Source organism: Poeciliopsis prolifica, unplaced genomic scaffold, assembly GCF_027474105.1.
Source record: "Poeciliopsis prolifica strain line A6 unplaced genomic scaffold, Auburn_PproV2 SCAFFOLD002, whole genome shotgun sequence".
In the NCBI taxonomy this organism is placed as follows: domain Eukaryota; kingdom Metazoa; phylum Chordata; class Actinopteri; order Cyprinodontiformes; family Poeciliidae; genus Poeciliopsis; species Poeciliopsis prolifica.
The window spans coordinates 23222778-23241611 of NW_026562377.1; the positions used below are offsets into that span (position 1 = coordinate 23222778).

General features: G+C 37.9%; 1 protein-coding gene across 2 annotated transcripts in view; it reads left to right on the forward strand.

The window, feature by feature from the left end:
• Positions 1-18834, forward strand: part of LOC129370569 (cyclin-dependent kinase-like 5) — a 44463-nt gene that overhangs the window by 4845 nt on the left and 20784 nt on the right. For both annotated transcript variants that reach the window (XM_055046642.1, XM_055046651.1), the window contains exon 3: positions 3457-3491. In XM_055046642.1, the coding sequence (XP_054902617.1) occupies positions 3457-3491 (35 nt within the window). The remainder of the gene's footprint in view (positions 1-3456; positions 3492-18834) is intronic.

Below are 18834 nucleotides of genomic sequence, written 5' to 3' on the forward strand. Positions count from 1 at the left end.
ATCTTAATGAAGTAAAAAAATTTTAAACCTAAAAAAAATATGAAAATGTTTATTGGGCACTCCAATTGCTTCATTTATTTAAATTATTGAACTAGATGTCAATAAAGAAGTTTAATAGATCTGCGTCTCTCACAGTGTTAGAGTAGCTGTTTGACTTTAGTTCTGATTTGTTCTTTTTTGTTTGGAGAAATTTGCTCTGATTGTTTTTGGCTGAGGAGTTTTCACAATTATTCCCTTCTGCTGTTGGACGCTGTGCAGAGGTTGTTTTATCACTGTGTTGGTGCATAATCGTAGCAACCAGGTAGCGTTTTCTTGCAGCCAGGAGTACCTGATTAGCATCTCAAAAGACAAAAATAATACCTGAACTGCGACCCCCAAATCCCAGAGGAGATGAAGAGAAGGCTTCATGGAAAACGAGAGAGCAGAAACAGAAGGAGAAGTTCAATCCGTGTCTTTCGTCGATAATAATGGGCCGTGATCAGAACCCTGACCCAGCCTCTCTCTGCCCAGCATCCTGACCACACCAACCAGTTATTCAAAGAGGGATAGCAAAAGCAAACCAGGTGGATTAGCTGAGCTCGCCTAATACTCATGGTGTCACCCAGGATATGTTGCATCGTTTCTGCTGTCAGGAAGTTGAGCTGTTAGCATGTTGTGATAGTCATGATGCAGCAACAGTCTTCAGTCAGAGGCCTCTTCTGATTCACTGCAAGGCTGACTGCTGCTGGAGATTCTTCCTGCCCACAGTCACCATCCACAACAACTCTGTGAAGATTCTTGCATAAAATGAGTTATGACAACATTTAACTTCATTTTGTTTAAATAATGTTATTTTTAATGTTTTTGAATACCGATTTACATAAAAAAAATAGCATATAATCAAAAAGATTGCAATTTGACATCAACCACACAATTCATTTGTACTACCTGACCTGTCACAGTAATAAATTTTGCTGGGCGACAAATTGTCCCAGAAGTTATTGCGGTAAATGATAGTACTGCTGTTTTGAGCCCATTAACAAGTGATAACGCTTTAATAATTCAAGAACACATTCTCAAAGATCATAACACTTCAAATTCTAATGAACATTTAACACTGGAATAATAAATAAATAAACTAAAACAACAGAAACAGCAAATGACCTCCTCCCCCCCATCTCCCCAGCACTTTAAGTATCTGGTTCTTGGTAGAAAAAAAGAGAAAAACAATAAGTCCTGCAAGTGGAAATCATCGAGCTCATTTTCATCTGTCATCCGATCTATTGATCTACTGCTTATCGCGACAGGCCATGTAGCAAGTTTTACGCGGTGGCTTTACATTACAGTGAGTTTTGCATAAAACACTTATGCTGCATTTCCAAAGTGTCGTCAGCTTCAAGTGAACCGCGGTGGGTCCGGGAGTTCGGCCCCTTCGAAAAGCTTCTTCTGGCTCGTCTTTTGCCTCGAGCGGCTCGCTCAGTGTAAAGTTGCAGCAGCTTTGAAGCGAGGCCACCCACTTGTCCCAGTTTTCACGCTCCTACACTGACATTTAGAATGTGTGTGCAGCGTGCCACCAGAGGACACGGGGAAACTTTGAGTGAGAGATTTAGAAAGCTGAGTGCCTCTCCAGTGATGAGTCGCTCAGGAAGGAAGGAAGGAACCCTGCACTTTTAGGGCCACATTAAAATATAAAGCTGTACGAGTTTGTCTGTCTCATATCAACTGCAGCCTCTTCCTTTGCGCTTGTGGACCAAATGTGTTCAGCACCATTGATTTCGTCCTCCACTGATCACGAGTCCAGTCAATTTTGCTAATGACTTAGGGCAAAGTGCTTTATGTAGGTTCACCCCAGCAATTAAAAGCTCTTATGTAACTATTTTTGCTTATTTTTTTTTTTAAAGAAGGTTGTTAATACATTAGTGAAAATTATGCTTTTGGGGTTTTTTTTTCTGCTTGGTGTTTGGTGCAAGGTTATAATTCCTCACAAATGTGTTCAGAACTCCTTGAACTTTTCTCATTGCAGGCACAAACTTCAAAGTTTTTGTTAGAAAATGTAGTTATGAAAATATAATCTGAGGAATTTGTCATGCATTTGTATTCCCAGAGAAATACCGCTGTCGTGCAGCGGGGGGATTCCTTTCTCCAGTTTTGATTGAGCAGTGACGAATAAAACCTTTTTTTGTGTCTATTTTCTCCACCTAATCCAACTGACTTTGAGCTATTTTGCAAAACTGAATGGGCAGAAATTGTCAAAAGGGAATTTTAGAGATGATATAAATGCTTTTGAGACTTATGTTAATAAAACATTTTCAAAGCTATGCTTAATTAACCTTCTACGTCAGATGATGTACTACTTAATAAATCAGTCTCAATAAATACATTGAAGTTTGTAGTTACTGTGTGAAACTTAAAACTTAAACTTGTAGGGATATGAATGATAGAGCAATTTTAGAGCAGAAGCTCGCTAATAATGAAGAAGCAGTTTATCCCATTTTACATTATCAATTAAAAAAATGTTATTAAAAAAAATAAAAATTTTGGGGATAAACTTGAACATAATAATTTACATCCAAACTATCCCATTAATAGTCTTTCTTTGATGCATTTGATTTAAATTTGAGCTCTAAATATTTAGCGATTGATCACAAATAGACAAGTAGAAACTTCAATCCTGGAACAAGTCATTAAAAACAGCCGAATCACCAAGTTTCTTTAAATCTAGACTGTATTAGAGTTGCAATTGTGCCATAATAAATGAAACACTAACCAACAATTTTATGTGTAAATGACGACACTTGGGGAAAAATACGATTTTTCTATTGTGGACTTTTCTGCGTTTTGATCATGTAAAACCCTTCGAACTGCCTTGTTGCTGAAATGTGCGACACAAATAAACTTGACTGATAGAGAGAAGCAACAAAAATATCTGTGGTATCAAGGAGCACGGGTTTTGTCCTCAGCAGGTTAAGGCTGTCGGTGTTTCGGCGTTTTACATTTGCAGCCCGTAGGTCTGGATGTACTTGTACTGCATATCCGAGCGGCTTCCTGCTGAGACAGATGACCAGCTGACACGCTGGAGAAGGAGCACAGAGCAGTTTGCCATGTGCCTGCTCAGTCCAAGGCTGGTGTCCACCAGGGGACACACGTTTGGGACTGCCAGGGTCGACAACATCAGAACCACACCAGCTCGCCAACACTCGTGTCCTATTACTGCACAACAACCTGTGCTTTTACACGTTAAAGATGTGCTGACTTAATTCACACTAAGGTGTCAGAAGTATGACAAAAAAAATTGAAAAAAGATTTAAAATACTGTTGTTTTTGGACTCTTGCTTCACTAATAGAAGTCACACATATGCACTCATAATGTTTTCATCAGCTTGAGGATGTTGCTGCCCGTTCAGTTAATCTGAATGCATGATTGGGTGTTAGTAGAAATAGCTGTGATAAGTTATTAACACTTTGCTTTTGTTTTAGGTGCTTACGGTGTTGTTCTGAAGTGCAGACAAAAGGTAAGACCAAAACTTTGATTGCATTCCTGTCCTTTATATTATGCACATAAAAAATGGTTTCAGAATGATTGCTTAATTGTTACTTTAGGACGGATGTCCCAATCGGAACTTTTTGGTACATTATACCTTGATACCTTGTATATGGAACAAAATAACAACATTTCACCTGTATTACATGCTTTATGTTTGTACTTTTCAGATTAAGGATTTTGTAGATCTTTTTCTTGGATATTTTCTCAAATTTAACACACCAAAATAAGGTTAACGAAACTGAGAAAGCTGCTCTAACATCTCATAGTGTGTCACCCGAAACGCTCCAATGTTAATCATTCATTCTGAACATATATTTGACTCCATACATTAGGCTACATGCATTTTCATGTGAATAAAGTGACAGCTTTCAGCATTTCACAATATCTTGTTTCAGATTTATTGGTTTGTTGAAAGGGAGCCATCCTAACAGTTCACACACTCTCTCTGAATGATTTGGGGGTTTGATTGGGTCTTTAGTCATATTTTATTGAAGCACACCGCTGACCTTAGCACATTTGTCTTTTGTTCTAATATTATTCATTGATAATGTGTTTCATAAAATATTTCAGAGCTGTTGCGGTTCCTGTTGTGCAGATAATACTTTGCTTTCCTGATTCATAAACGTAGTACTTTTTATACAACATCATAAATGTTAAGAATAGTGTTTCGGCTGCTCTCTGTGCAGTTCTCCTGGGATACCTCTGCTTCTCAGTAGCAGGACAGTTGCTAGCAACTGGCCTAAAAGTCACCAGAAGTTGCTGGCCGATCCATCCATCCTCAAGTGATGAGTTCATCACTTACTTGAGTCAACTTTGTTTATTTTTTATTTTTTTATAGATAATTTTCTACTTTTAGTATTCTTTGTCAGCTTTCCAGTGGGGTGTTTATGTTTTCTCTATGACCATAGCAGTGATTGACAACTTTGTTTGCTCTTTTGTGGACTATCTACATTACATTAAGTCGACCAAAAGGAGACAAAAAAAAAAAATGTAGTGATTTATTTTACACAAAAAAATATTGCACATTTTCATCCTGCTCGTCGCTGATACCTGATCTAGAAAGTTTTTGTATATTGGGACCAATACAGACATTAATATCGTATCGATGCATCTCTAGTTATGTAAGATGATGAATGATTTGAGCGAGGCATTTAGAGGGTTCTGTGACCTGACCCATTAGTCATGTTGAAGGAAAGTACCAAAAGGCTTCTGAATGCTCGAATACTGGTTGTAATCGTTTTGCATGAAATGGAGCTTCGCTGCGAAACTGTGCCTTTTGATTTCCTCCCTCTGTTTTTGTTTCTGCCAAAATGGCTCCCGGTTTGTCTTGTTGCCGTTTATTTTGTTTCCGTGTCCCCGTTTCTCGAGAAGCAGGGACACATCTACTGCTGCATAAAAGAAAGTAGGAAGCCCATGAAAAGTGAGACAGCCCACACTGCAGTAACAGCCCTGTCATCTTAGCTCGCTTAAAGGAAGATGCCGTGGCAGAAATTGACAGCAATCCAATATGAGTGAGAGAAATTGCCTCCTACTTACAGAAATCTGCAAAAAAAAAAGAAAAAGGAGACAAAACGTTTTCATAACCTCCTTATTCAAAGTTCTTGATGGTTTTGTTCTCGCTCTGCAAACTGTTCGTCTGCGAATCAGCTATATCACTCAGTGCCATTTTTCAATGCCAGGGAGTTGAGTTAAGCCTAAGAAATGTAACACTTGTTTTTCAGCAAGCATTGTGAAACTATTAAGGAGAATTGGGGGAGGGTGATAGGGTGGGGAGGTGGGAAGTGTGTAAAAAAAAAAGAAAAAAAGAAAAAAGGACAGTGCCGGGGCAGCACAGCCTGTAATTACTGGGCTTTATTATTCAAATTGATTGATCACTCAGCCAGGCAGCTGCAAATGCCAATGTCTCCATTTTAAACAACAGGACGCACATCAATAGACCTCGTTTCGGTTCACATAGCAGATGGAGTCTGCGTTCTGCCGCGCTTCCTTTCTTGTGTTTACTTTGGCAAAGATCCATCACCGGCGATTGTGACGGAACTGTTCAAAATGTTAGAACCGAGTAAAGGCCCCGTCTGCTTGATAGAAAGATAATTTCTCCACTAAATTCTTCCCTTCTTCGTCACGTTTTCTGTGTTTCATGGGGTGTTTAAAAACACACTGCCTCGCATGAAAAGCATGCGGCCGAATCCTCCGGCTGCTGATCCATATGGACCGCTGCCATCTGGAAAAATCTTTGCATTGTTTGTGTGAATGAACGGCCACGTCTTTCTAAGAGCTGACACGCAGATCCGGCCTGCATCATTACGCGTGCACAAAAAGCGCAGCGGAAACAGCGCGCTCGCTTTCAACGCGCACAATCAGCACATGAACCCACAGACGAGGTTCCATGATGCTGCGACCCTGGACCAGGAAGAGCTCCAGGCCGCAGAAGTGGGTTCACTGCATGAGTCTGCAGCTGCTCGTCCTAACAGAACCCATCCACTCGTCTAATCACGATAATTAGATGCAAAGAATGCGCAGGGTTTCGATGTGGAAGGGAAGCGAGTACTCCAACACGTACTTTCATCAGTTTTCTCCCGGTAATCTATTTGCGGACGCCGCATCTGCTGCACGGGATGCGTGCATGAAGAGAGGAGGCAGCTGGGACGAAGATGGGAACAGAACGAGGGAGCTGATGAGGGTTCAGGCGTAATCTTTTGATTGTCTGTGTGGCAGCATCCGCTGATGCTCGGTAGTCTGGGCAAGCTGAAGGTGACCAGGTCCAACAAACATAATCAGATTTTCACACAAAGAACTCAGCTGAAAAATAAAAAAATAAAAATGCAATAGATAAATATTGCAATGACAATGTTTATTGTGATTCATAAAAAAAAAACATCAACATTCCAACACTCTTGATTTTCAGCATCTCTTGTCATATTTTGGGATGATATTGACATGAACAGTGAGAGTTAATAAATATATATGTACTTACATAGGTGAAATTATTGCATTTGAAGCTGTTCTTTTGAATATTAATGTTGCGCATACATATTGCAATGATGAGATATTTGTGATTCGTAGTGCTGTCTTACCAAAAACACACACAGGTAAAATTTTAAAGCCTTGGTCTGTTGATATATATTTTAGCAAAACCTTTTTAAAGAACTTAAACTTTTTCATTTTCCTAAAGCTAAGTAATTTGGTTTGCCAAAACTGATTTTGACAAAAAGAAAGGTAAACCAATACAAAAAAAATGACAACCTCTTTTCTTATTTATTTATTTATTTATTTATTGCCAAAAGATGATTTAGGAAACCAAAATATTTTGGCAAAAAGTGACTCAAACCATTATTTTAGGAAGGTGACAACATAGGAGAATACAAAGAACTGCATTTAACATTTTTTATGATCTTTCTGTACAGTAGAAGCAAAGCTGATGTGTCATTGAGAGAGCAGTGGCTGTAAAAATGATGTTGGGAGTAGGTGAAGGGTTTAAAAAGAAAGAAGTATAGAGAGAATACAAGACAACACCCCAGAAGTCTGCTTCTACACCTGCAGAAAGAGAGAGAGAGAGAAAAAAGAAAAACTGAGCAGTCCAGGATTTCTAAATGGCAGCTAGCATTTAGAAATTAGCTGGCAGCTAGCATTTCTAAATCCAGCGTGTTGCATAACCACATGCTTTTTTAGCATTTCAAGCTTTTTTCTTAGCTTTAAATGCTGAAAAAATAAGCAAATGTGCAATCTGTTTAGCCTTCCTGTTATCTGCTGAAGACTCGCTAGCAAACAGATAACTTTGAATTTTAATCTTTGTCACTCTCTAAAGTGACTGATTAGTAAAATGTCTGTTTTTTGAGTTTCCTGACAGTCATCCTTTCAGCATGTTCACGTTTTGTCATGCTGCAACACAAAACTCGGTTGTGTTTTACGGGGAATTTATGTAGCAGACACAAAAGTAGCGCGTAATGATGAAGTGGAAAAAGAAGGCTTTCCACTTCACAGTTTCACAAAGATTTACTAACCAAAATGAGGACCATGAATTAGATTGAAGCTCCCACGAAGAGTCAGTACCTTCCAGAAACTTCTTTATCTCATATTATGTCTGTGATTCTTTTTAGGCGGATGGGACCACTTTTTCTTACTTATTTTTTTGGCTGTTCTTCCAGTAAAATTATGTGAAGAGTGTCTGTATTTCATTACTTTCCTGGATTCAGGTTTGGACTTTGACTGGGCCATTCATGGCATTAAAATTAGCCAAATGCCTCAAAGCATTTTTTAGGAGTTACTGTTGATGATAAACTAACTTGGAAACAACATACTGAACTTGTATGGAGAAAGACGGTGAAATCAACAAGTGTTTTGTGTAAAGTTTATAATTTAATTAACCGATCTTATATGTTGACATTATATGATAGCTTGATACAGCCACATTTAATATATTGAAGCAATGTTTGGAGTGCTACATGTCAATAACATCTCCATATAAGATATAAGATTGTACTAATTCAGAAGAAATTTTAAGAATAATTACTTTTTCAAACAGACTGTCTTCATCTGCTCCTCTTTTTTAATCAAACATAAGGTTTTGGTCATATTTAATGTGAACATTTGTTGTAGATTTATTTTTATGGATAAGTATGTGCATTTAGCTTCAGATTTGCCAGTAGTTTTTCAAATCTTTTTTTTTTCTAAATATTCTGATTTTTACACTTTTTCAACAAAACAACTTTATGACTTTCACTTACGCAGGTCAGCAATAAAGCAAAATGCACTTCAGCATAGATGGGCTTTTTGGAAACATACAATGAAATATGTACTTTCAAAGTGACAAAAGTGTGAAAAAAATTCGAGTATGAATACTTTTCCAAAGTGCTGCATTAGGACGAATGTTTTTAGACCATTTCAGCCACTCAACCATTCCACTTATCCTATTGCAAAAATGCATTTAAATATGGAGTTAAATTTTTTATGTGGCAGTGCTGCAAGTGTTACTTTGCACACCGATGAGATCTAGTCTCTTTTCACCAGAGCACATTTTATCACAACTTTTTAGTACAGAAAGTACCCAGATTAAAAGTGCAACATTCTGCTAAAGTATGTCAGATCGGGTCGAGCGCACTGGAACACGAAGAAGCTTTTGTTTTACTCCTCATCTTTAATTGATGTTTTTGTCAATGTAAATTATAGATACCAGAAAAGAGGATCCAGCAATTCATTTGTGACACAATATGTTGTGAACTTGGTGTTTTATGGTGACGTTCTGGTGGGAAATGAGTCGCTGCTAGATTCAAACATTGAGGATGTTGTTGCTAAGCATGGTTTCCAATCGAAAGGTCGACATGCAACAGGAACGCACAAAAATTTTGCTGAGTTGTAGCAGCCTGAGTGAAGAAAATAATATTGCCCTCGAAGCATCGTCTCATGACTTTTTGTGCTTCCTCAAATTTCATTTTCAAACTTCTGATGCTAAAAATAGCTACAGCTGAGTGTTCAACCTTTTGTGACAACTTCCTCACCAAAGATTGTTGTTGTTAGGCATTGTTGCATTGAGGTCCTTCCTCATTATCACTATATGAAATTAAATAAAGGTTAGTTACTAGCTAGCCCTAACCCCATAAGGAACGGGATGTTCACTCAAAAAAAAGAACTTGAAAAATTGGATTATTCCAACCACCATTTGTTTTTATTGTTTTAAATATCTGAAACACATCCAAACTGTTGCTGTTACCTTTCCTGTTTGTTCCACCATTTTCACTCCATGCCGTTGTTGTTTTTCCTTGTTTTTAAGCAGTTCTCAGACACAGTGGTGAAGCCTTGAACTGCTGCTGCGCCAGTTACTTGACAGGCTGTTGCTAGGTAACCACAAGTTACCTGACAGGTTGTTGCTAGGCAACCAGTGAGCAAGTGAGTTAGTTGATGCCCCCCACCTTCCTTAGCTGGTCATGAGAGGTTGAGCGCCTGAAGTCTTTCCTCTGCCTACATCCCCCAGAATGCCGTGCGGCCTTGGATTGGAGTTCAGTGACATTATTGAACGTTTCATCCGTCGTATTATCTGTTGATATTTATCAAAGTATGTAAGCAACACTTTATTCTCTTTTTACTGAATTGAATGGAATTATGTGTCTATTGCAATATATTAGATTGTCATTGCTTTGTTGTCCAGATCTGGTTGTGTGTGAAAAAAAAAACTAGTTTTGCTTGCATACTCTGGTAGAACTTTGTCAGTTCTCGATCAGAGTAGATCATTTTCTAAACTTACCAATTTGTAGTTTTGAAATAAAAATAATATAATTTTGAGAACATGTGGTTCCGGAGTTTTGCTGTAATTAAACTTTAGCTATTAGACCCAGAAGCGATACCAACGTTTTGCTAGCGTTAGTTTCACCTTGGCTTCAGTGACCCAGGTAAGAAGTCCTGTTGAATCTGTGTACGTCACAGAACACGCTTCATTCCTCAGCACCATCAGACATCTTTGCAAAAATATTTTCCATTGTCTGAAAGTATGTGATACACTTTTCAGCCGTCTCTCTGCGACATGTTTGCATTTAAAACTGTCCTGCCCAGGTTTGGTAAATCTCGGCCTGGCAAAATGAGACCCTTTGTTGGAATACAAAGGCTTCTCTCTCTTGCAGCTAATCTAAATCCTAGATAAGTCTCCAACATGGTCACTGGTGGTTCCACATGCTCACATACAGCATGTGGCTGTATGTGAGCTGTGTATGTGAGTGGGTAAACATTAGTTGGTGTGAGTATTTGTGTAAGCGTGGGACACCCCTTAGGAATGCACATGGCAGCACCCTGAATGTGCTTGACTTCTTATGAACTCGTTCTCAAACCCACATAGTATACGCAGAGGTAAAACATCAACTGTTCCTCATATGCGTGCCATGTAGAAGATCTGTTAGGCCCTTTTGTTGTCAGACTAAATGTATCAAACTGAGCAGCACGTGGAAGACCATGAGTGCAGATATTCCTCGGCCGATCTAAGCCGGGACGTCCGCCAGATTTCAGAGTGTTTGGTTGCACCGTTAAAGTTTGTCCATCCCTGTAAAGCTGTCTGCCAACGACCAAAGACAATAATCCTTTCAGATCAATATGCTATTCATCAATACATTTCCATGGGGAGCCTGCATATTTAAAATTTTTAAATATCTAACCCGAATAATAACTTTACTTTTTGTTGATGTTGTTCCTGGCATGTTTGGTTATGTAGAGTTTGTGGATTTGAAGCCACCAGATAACACACATTTTGAAAACAACATCTATTCAGTGTAATAGGGATGGGCAATATTGACTTAAAGTTTTATCTTGATACTTTGTGGTGCTTTTGTGATAATGATAAAAGTGACGATAGCATATATTTACTACACCCACACCTTAATATAACCACACCTAAATCTAGGTGGTTAGATTTAGAACACAAAAACGGAACACCAGTCACATACAAAAGTGTGACTTGTGTCACTAAAAAAATCACAGAGATTGCATTTATTCATATTTTCAAATTTATAGGTATTTACTCAATGAAAAAAAACATGGACAAAATTGCAAATCTATCCATCCTAACGAGACAGACAGTTTCTGAGAAGGTTTAGACATTTTTGCAATGTCTAAACCCCTAAAAACCCATAATTTATGGTAAAAATGTATCACAAATTTATCATGTGTTGTCAAAAGTTCAGCACATATAAGTGAATAAATAACATGCAAGGTAATTCAGTGGTTTGAATTGGCAGTGTTGGAGCAGAAACTCATTTAAAACATTTTGAAAACTCAGACTAAACACAGTCATGAATCTATTAATTGATTCTCATGATGAAGGTTTGCTGCAAAGTCGATGAATGTCCCGAATCTGGTTGAATTGTTTTTATAATAGCTTGGGTTGATTTGATTTGAGTCTGGATCTGATTGGATATGAATTGGATCAGTCCAGTTGGTCCAAGTTTGATTGGGCCAATTACATTTTGTGTAAATTGAACCAATTCAAAACAAATTGGTACTACAGTAATAAACTCAGTTGAAGATATATATATATATAAAGTTGGAATACACACACCAACATTTTATTCTCACTGTCTGAAGTTAAGTCAGACTAAACTTTTCTTGTTTTAGCTCAGGTTGAATTTCTAAACTCATTTCTACTTATTAGATGAGAGAAACCTTGACAAGAACATTTTTAGAACTTTTTTTGTAACTTTCCTCAAATTCAACGTTTTACATAGACTTTGGTACGAATCAGGAAACATACAAAAAAAGTAGGGCACTTGCAAAGAAACATCCAAAAAAATTTCTTGTTAAGTTTTCTGGCATTTAACCAATAGAAATCATTTTGGGAATTCCAACTAAGCTAGAAGAAGGTTTGGACTGATGTGACTTCACAGTGAGGGGAAAAAAATGCATTTGTGTCTTTGTAGTCTGTTCATGTAAATATCTTGTTACAACTGTATTTGTACACATTTTAAGAAAAATAATGTAGACACTGTATTATTACGAAAGACAATAACCAGAAAGGAGAATCCTGGTTTGTCACATGTGCAGACCCTCTCTCTTGACAGTGTGCATTTTAGCTATCATGTTCTCAAGTCGTGTGTCTTGCTGCGTGCTCCTCACTGCTGATTTGAAATTGCATGTATGAGCACGCATAGTTGTAAGTGTTAGTATTATCCCTCTGACGGAGTGTCAACCTGTCCAGCATTTCCACCGCCTCCGGATTATATTGGTATACACACTAGATATAATTGCTGTTTTTTTTTTTAAAGCAGCATACGGTGACTAAACCTCTAATATGTCACGCATGGTAACAATTAACTTGAATTTTGGCTGCAATAAATACTATAAGTTATATATAACCAAAGGTATGTCCTTATGGGCTGGTTAGTTTCTCTTCTTGAACCTTAGTTTTTATTTCATGTCATGTTGTAATGATGAGGAATCCAAGAGGAACAGATTGGTGAATGGTCTCTTGCCCCTGCCAGTGGGAGGGGCAAGAGACCATATCTAGGGGAAAATGTACAAGGCAGAATAATCAGGAGTACTGAAAATAGTAAAGGAAAACGAATTAAGTTTAGCTGTGATGTCAAAGAAACCTTCAAATCTTAAAGACTTGAAGCTCATCACCAAAGATAAGTCATCAAAACACCTGCAGAAAAAAATAGCTGTAATGTCAATAAAGATGTTTCTCTTTATTATTGAGAAAGCTTTAAAGAATTTCTGATATGCCATGTTTCAATAAAAATGTACGGATTTTTTTTTTTGTCCAGACATCAAAAAGTGCTTTCAGGAGCAGTAGCCCAAGCCCCGGTGTTTTTTTTTTTTTTTTTTTTTTTTTTTGGAGCAGCAAACATTTATTTTTTATATTTTATTACAAATACATGTTTTACAAAAAATGTACTCTACATAAAGCTTAATGATCAAGTGAAGTGTTTTGACAATGGTAGATTTTTCAAAATATTATGAGTAATTAAATCAGGAAATTTTTAAAATTATAAAGTTGAGGTAGTGCATTAGTTTGAGCTGCCTATTAATGTACTGTGATTATCCAGCAAAAAATACATAAAACCCAAAAATGTGTTAAATGTCTAAAATGTATATTTGCTGGAGAGGGCAAAAATATGTCCCAGGTCCTTTCAAATTTCGCCCTGGTTGTTTTATTCTTTTATAAGAAATCTTTGTCTCATTTCCTATGAAAAACAAATGAATTGGTTGAGGAAAAACGTTATGAATCTGAATCTTCCAGCTGCAGGAATAACTGTTTGAACGAGCATGAAAAGTCTCCAATACAGGGGTTTAAAATGCCAGCAACAGACTGCGGTTTGACGGTTCAGACTGGTGATATGCTGGCATGAAAATTAAAAAGAAAGAACATTAGTTCAAGTCGGATGGAAATACCTTTTGACAACGACGCCCCTGATTTACATGACGTGCAAGAAGAAAGCAAGCAGGATCATCAATTTCGCTCAGTCGGGGAGTTGGGACTTTAACTTACTAGTCTAGTAGAAAAACTTGGAAGACATGTCAGTCGTTTAATGGCTGACATGATAAACAAGTCATTGTATGAGTTTAGCGGCGCATCAGAGCAGCAGAGACGACGAGCACATGATCACAAGTCACACTATTATTAGGAAGTGAGCAAGAACATATGTGGCACATGCCAGAACGAGTCTGCAGGCAGCGTTCGCTCGTTGTGGTGAATGCTCCTGGCAGCTCTGCCGTGGCGTGGGGTGGTATTTTCCTGGCGCGGGTTACGATCACAGAACCCCTGAGGGTTGACGACACATGGCAGCATGAAGGCTTTCTATATGAACATGTTGAGCCAGTGAGGAAGCAGCGGCCACCATCTAGTCAGCGCTGTGTTTCTCAGAATGACAGCATCAAGTACAAAATATACCACATTACTATATATCATTTAAAGACAAAAATACATCTGTCAATGCAGTAAGTGTCCTAAAGGTGGGATTTTAAAGAGTTTAAAATGTATTCACTGTTTATATTATTTTCACTTGTGTTAAATTGCTTTCAGCCTAAGGCTTATGACTAATGCGCATGCTAGCTTGGCAAGTACTTCTGCTGTCAGTCAAGTTGATGAATGGAGCACATACAGAGAAATACTGTCTGGCTTTTACCACTTTAGAAGTTCTTAGAAGTTTGTAGGGCATTTTGGAAACTCATTTAAATGTAAAACTCTTAGGCAAAAAAAAAAGTTTTGTTTTCTGGTTTTCTATGTTTATGTTCACCTGGCACCAGAACATTAAGGAAGAGTTTAGTTTTTATTTGAGACTAAGGGTGCATTCACACCGGCCCTATTTAATCTGCTTTAATCAAACTCCAGTTTGTTTCCAGAAAGTCTGGTTCGTGTGAATCCAACTCTGATGTGGAGCGAAACGGTAAACTTTCACTAAACACCGCAGTCTTGGTTTGGTTGAAGTGAACTTGAGCGCGGTTTGAATACATACGTGAATGCAAGTACATATGCTTGCGTCCTCTTTCTGCATTAAACACAGAAAGAGGCCTACAGCGCAAGGCATTCTGGGTAAATACAACCAAAACAAATGTGAGAGGTCAGGATTAGGCTTTTCAAATGGTTGGGATCGCTCAGTTGAAAATCTGAACTGTCAGCTGAAAATGTTCCAATTTTGGTCCCCAGTACAACGTCACTTAACATCAAGATTTGTAGTCTGAATTTCAACTAAAACTAAATTTGCCTTATTTAAAAACTTATTATAAAACTGTTGCTTACATTACATAAGTAGTATTCACCAAAAATAAGGAAAAATGAGAAGGTTATTTCTACAAAATAATATGATCTAAGTAAAACATTTATATTTATCCTCAGGCCCTAGTAATTTCTAGTTACAGTATGTTGTATCCTCAGGTCTTAAATGCCATATCCTGGAGCAGAGCGGTGTAGTTGAAGAGTTATTTCTGTTTCTTTCTGCTTCATTCTTCCTCTCATATTGTTCCACTTTGCCCCCTGACAACGAAGTCTTATAATTCCTCCAGTTTGCATTGTTTTCGTCTGCGGGTTTACTCTGTGATGAAAAACAAACACACTACAATCTAAAATGAGTTATCATATACCGACTGGATCTTTTAATCCCAGATCGTTCCATGTGAGATCCAGTGAGTCACCCTCCATCTGCGGTCAACTGTTGTTTGTCCTGATCAAGAACAAGACAGGACATTTTTATTTTAGCGTCACTCGAAGCTATTTTTATGTCATAATCAATCTCCCTTTTGCAGCAAAAAAATAAATAAATAAAAGGAGCCGATTCAATTGACGTGGACGCCGTTTTCTTCCAAATAAGACATTTATTTAGTTGGAGGAGCGAGAGAGAGAGAAAAAAAGGAAAGACTGTCACCTCCTTTGACGGGAGCAGTTATTTTTGCAGTCTGAGAGTAGAAACTGGGACAGAGGAGAAAGAAGGACGTTCACGTCTAGCCTTAAATGGGTCACCTTGAGTGGAAGAGTTGCAGACGAGTTCCTATCAGGAGTCGGTGAAAAAAGCAAAAAAAGATGGCGAGGGGACTCGAGTTTGCTGTCTGTGTCGTCAGGTTTTGCTTGTCCCCTGAGAGACACGGGCCATTTAAAGTCCGTCTCACAATGAGGCCTAGTCCACTTGTTGATGCAGCCTGTTGTAGAGGTAAATACAACCAAAACAACACGGGTGACTCTAGCAAGAGGAAATGGCTTGAGGTCTTTCGCCAAAGACAAAGAGAGATCCATCCATCCATCCATCCATTTATTTTCTGAGCACCCTTCTCCCTAACGGGGTCGGGAGGTGCTGGTGCCTATCTCCAGCTGCGTTCCGGGCGAGAGGCGGGGTACACCCTGGACAGGTCGCCAGTCTGTCGCAGCAAAGAGAAATCCTTCAACCGCTAAAAAAAGTCTGACGCTAATCCATTTCTTGCATTTTGTCAAGAAGGACGTTTTTGGGGCATTTCCTTCAGTGGTTCTTGTTGCAGTGCCGCCACAGGCGAGGGGGGGAGCAGGTTTTTCAAATCGTTTGGATCATTTGACACAGTGCAAGAGAAAGAGAAGCCCACCATCTGAAAATATAACCAACGTTGCCGTTTTGGTCCCTGATCGAAGCGAGTCTTCTGGACTGTCGGGCGAGAAAATAGCCACACAAATCAGCTAATGAGAGGCGATGAGTGAGGTGTTCAACGCTTATTTTGCAGTCATGTGGCAAAACTTTCTGTGTTCAAAAGTACATGAATAAAGCTGTAGCTTTATTCATGTACACCAACCCATCATGTTGCTTTAGCAGAAACTCCAGGACAGATGTTGCCAACTGGGATGCAGATGGAGAAACGTAGATGCAAGCCATAGAGTAAGGCGGTGTGCTGCAGCAGCCCCAGCTGCTCTGAATCCACCCATCGCTGTCTTTGTGTATTTTGGTTTGAGAAACCATGCAGTAACATCAGCACTGCATCAGAAATGAATTAAAAAAAAAAAAGAAAAAAAGAGCTGCATATGGTTCCTCCATTCCACACACAGCAAACCATAAACCCAAACATATTCTGTGGCTGTAAATCAAAATAACACTGTTAATATATCATCTTTTCTGACAATATATTAACATCATCAGATGTTAATATCTGATAATGTTATTTATCAGATATTATTTATTTATTTTTAGACTCAGAGGATTTGGGGCATTGTTGTATCAACATTGTGGTGTTGTTCAAAACTAAAAAAATAGATATGGTTTCAGTAATCATTTGAAGATGAGCGATATTCAGGAAACGCTGACAGATCTCGATCTAAACGGAGTAAACTGCTCCAGCTGAGATGAATTTGTGTTAATTGAATGAAAGTGGAAAATCATAAAAACCATCAGCAGATGCTTAACAACAATAAAGCAATAAGGTTGTGATTCTAGCGTTACATTTTTTGATTTTGAACATTTTATTTTGGAACATTTTATTTTGGAACATTTTATTTATTTATTTTTGTTACCAATGCACACTTTGATTTTCTATAGTTCTGAAGTTCAAATTGTTAGCCCAAACAAAAATCACCATCTTCTTTGCTTTGCAGCTTCTATTTATTTTTGGACAACTAACAGAAAGATTAATTAAAATAAAAGCCTATTTTTAATATATTTCATACCAATTGTATATTTTTAAGGAAAAAATTAGGATGAAAAAATATTGATTAAAACTGGAATTTGGATTTGAATTCTGAGATTTTGTATTTAAGTTTTATTGCCTGACTCTTAGCATCTTTTATGAGAGACGAGAGATCATCTACCTTAAATGTGCAGATATCCAAATGACTGCCAGTATTTCTAAATCCTTAATGTTCCATAAGAGAGACTTGAAATATAAACTAATCAAGATTTACCTCCAATGTTAATGTTTAAAGATTCTTGAAAAGGTCCATATGTCTACAGGAACGGCCTTTTATGTCGTCAGGTCTTGTTACCTTTACGCTGAATTTTCATGCAAAGGATTAACATTTTGTCACAAATATGAATTTTACGTGACAGTCCATTACAAAGTGGTGCATTATTGTTAAGTAGAAGTAAAATTGTGAAGCTCTGGCCCAGTCTCAGGGATTTTGATGCCACTAACTGGTTTTCTATCTGAGTGGAGCCTTCGGTTTAGCTCCACTCAGATTCTTCCACATTTCCACTGTGTGCTTTGTATTTGATTTCATTTTCTTTTGTTCAGACGTCACCAATATGCTTTATCTTTGTAGGGACAGATTAACATAGTTCATTGGGAATTAATTCTTTTGAAGTGAGCCAGTGATTCTAGCAGAGGGTTCGGTTTGACTCTGTGGGCTGAATCTTTACTATTCAGGTCATGGAAGAGTGACAGAGTTTTTATATTAAATAATAATCCAACCCATTTGGCTTTTTTCTCCCTCATAACTTAGCCACGCCGTCTCCCACATGGGAATTCCTCAAGATCTTAGAATAAATTGTTCCACTAAGAGGGTCAGAGCATCTACACTGATCCCTCAACAGGTGTGTGAATTATTAATAAACGTAGAAAACCAGTTTGTCTGGCATGAGGTGCTCGTCAATGTTGCGATTAGCAAGCAAAACTTCTGCAGGATTTGCTTCCTGACCGCACCTCTTTCTACGGTTGGCACTTGAAGCAGAAATAGCCTCAACTGTTACACAGAGATGATGTAATGTGCTTCGTATTGGAACAAATAAACTGGATATATAGGGTTTCCAAGGATTTTTAAAGTGACTAGGTTTGGTTGGTTTTCTGAAAATGAAAGGTGAATTTTGGTGCGTTATGTGACTCAAACCTTAGACATTTAGGTGATGTGATATGTAGCATATTCCTTCTAATTATCCGATAAAAACAGAAATAAACCTGCAGTTTTAGAGAATGAATTGAATTAAATACATTGAATTAAATACATATATATATATACCATTTTGAAGTCGTATATCAATCAAGTCTGATTGATTGTGTAAAATAATTTCATTCATTCAGTTTAGAAAGCCATATACTACCTTGATTTGCATGCATAAATATTGTAGCTAAAATACTTGGCATGTACTCTAAAACCTGCTGAATTTAAAACAACCCACTTAAGGTCATTTTGTTAACCTAGCTCTGAATGTGTTAGCCTGACTCTTGCCTTCCTACGCAATTTTGCTTGAGTGTCATCTTTCTTTAGAGCTTGGTCTGCTAAACAGCTATTTGGAGAAATTGTAAATGATGACATTGATTTTCCACGCTGTTTTAGAATTGCTTGTAGTTTTAGCAGGTTGTCCGAAATTAACTTACTCACAACCAACTGAAGCAAAAAGAAGCACTGTCTGTACAATCGATGTTTTGGTCAAAATGTGAATGTTAAATACCTA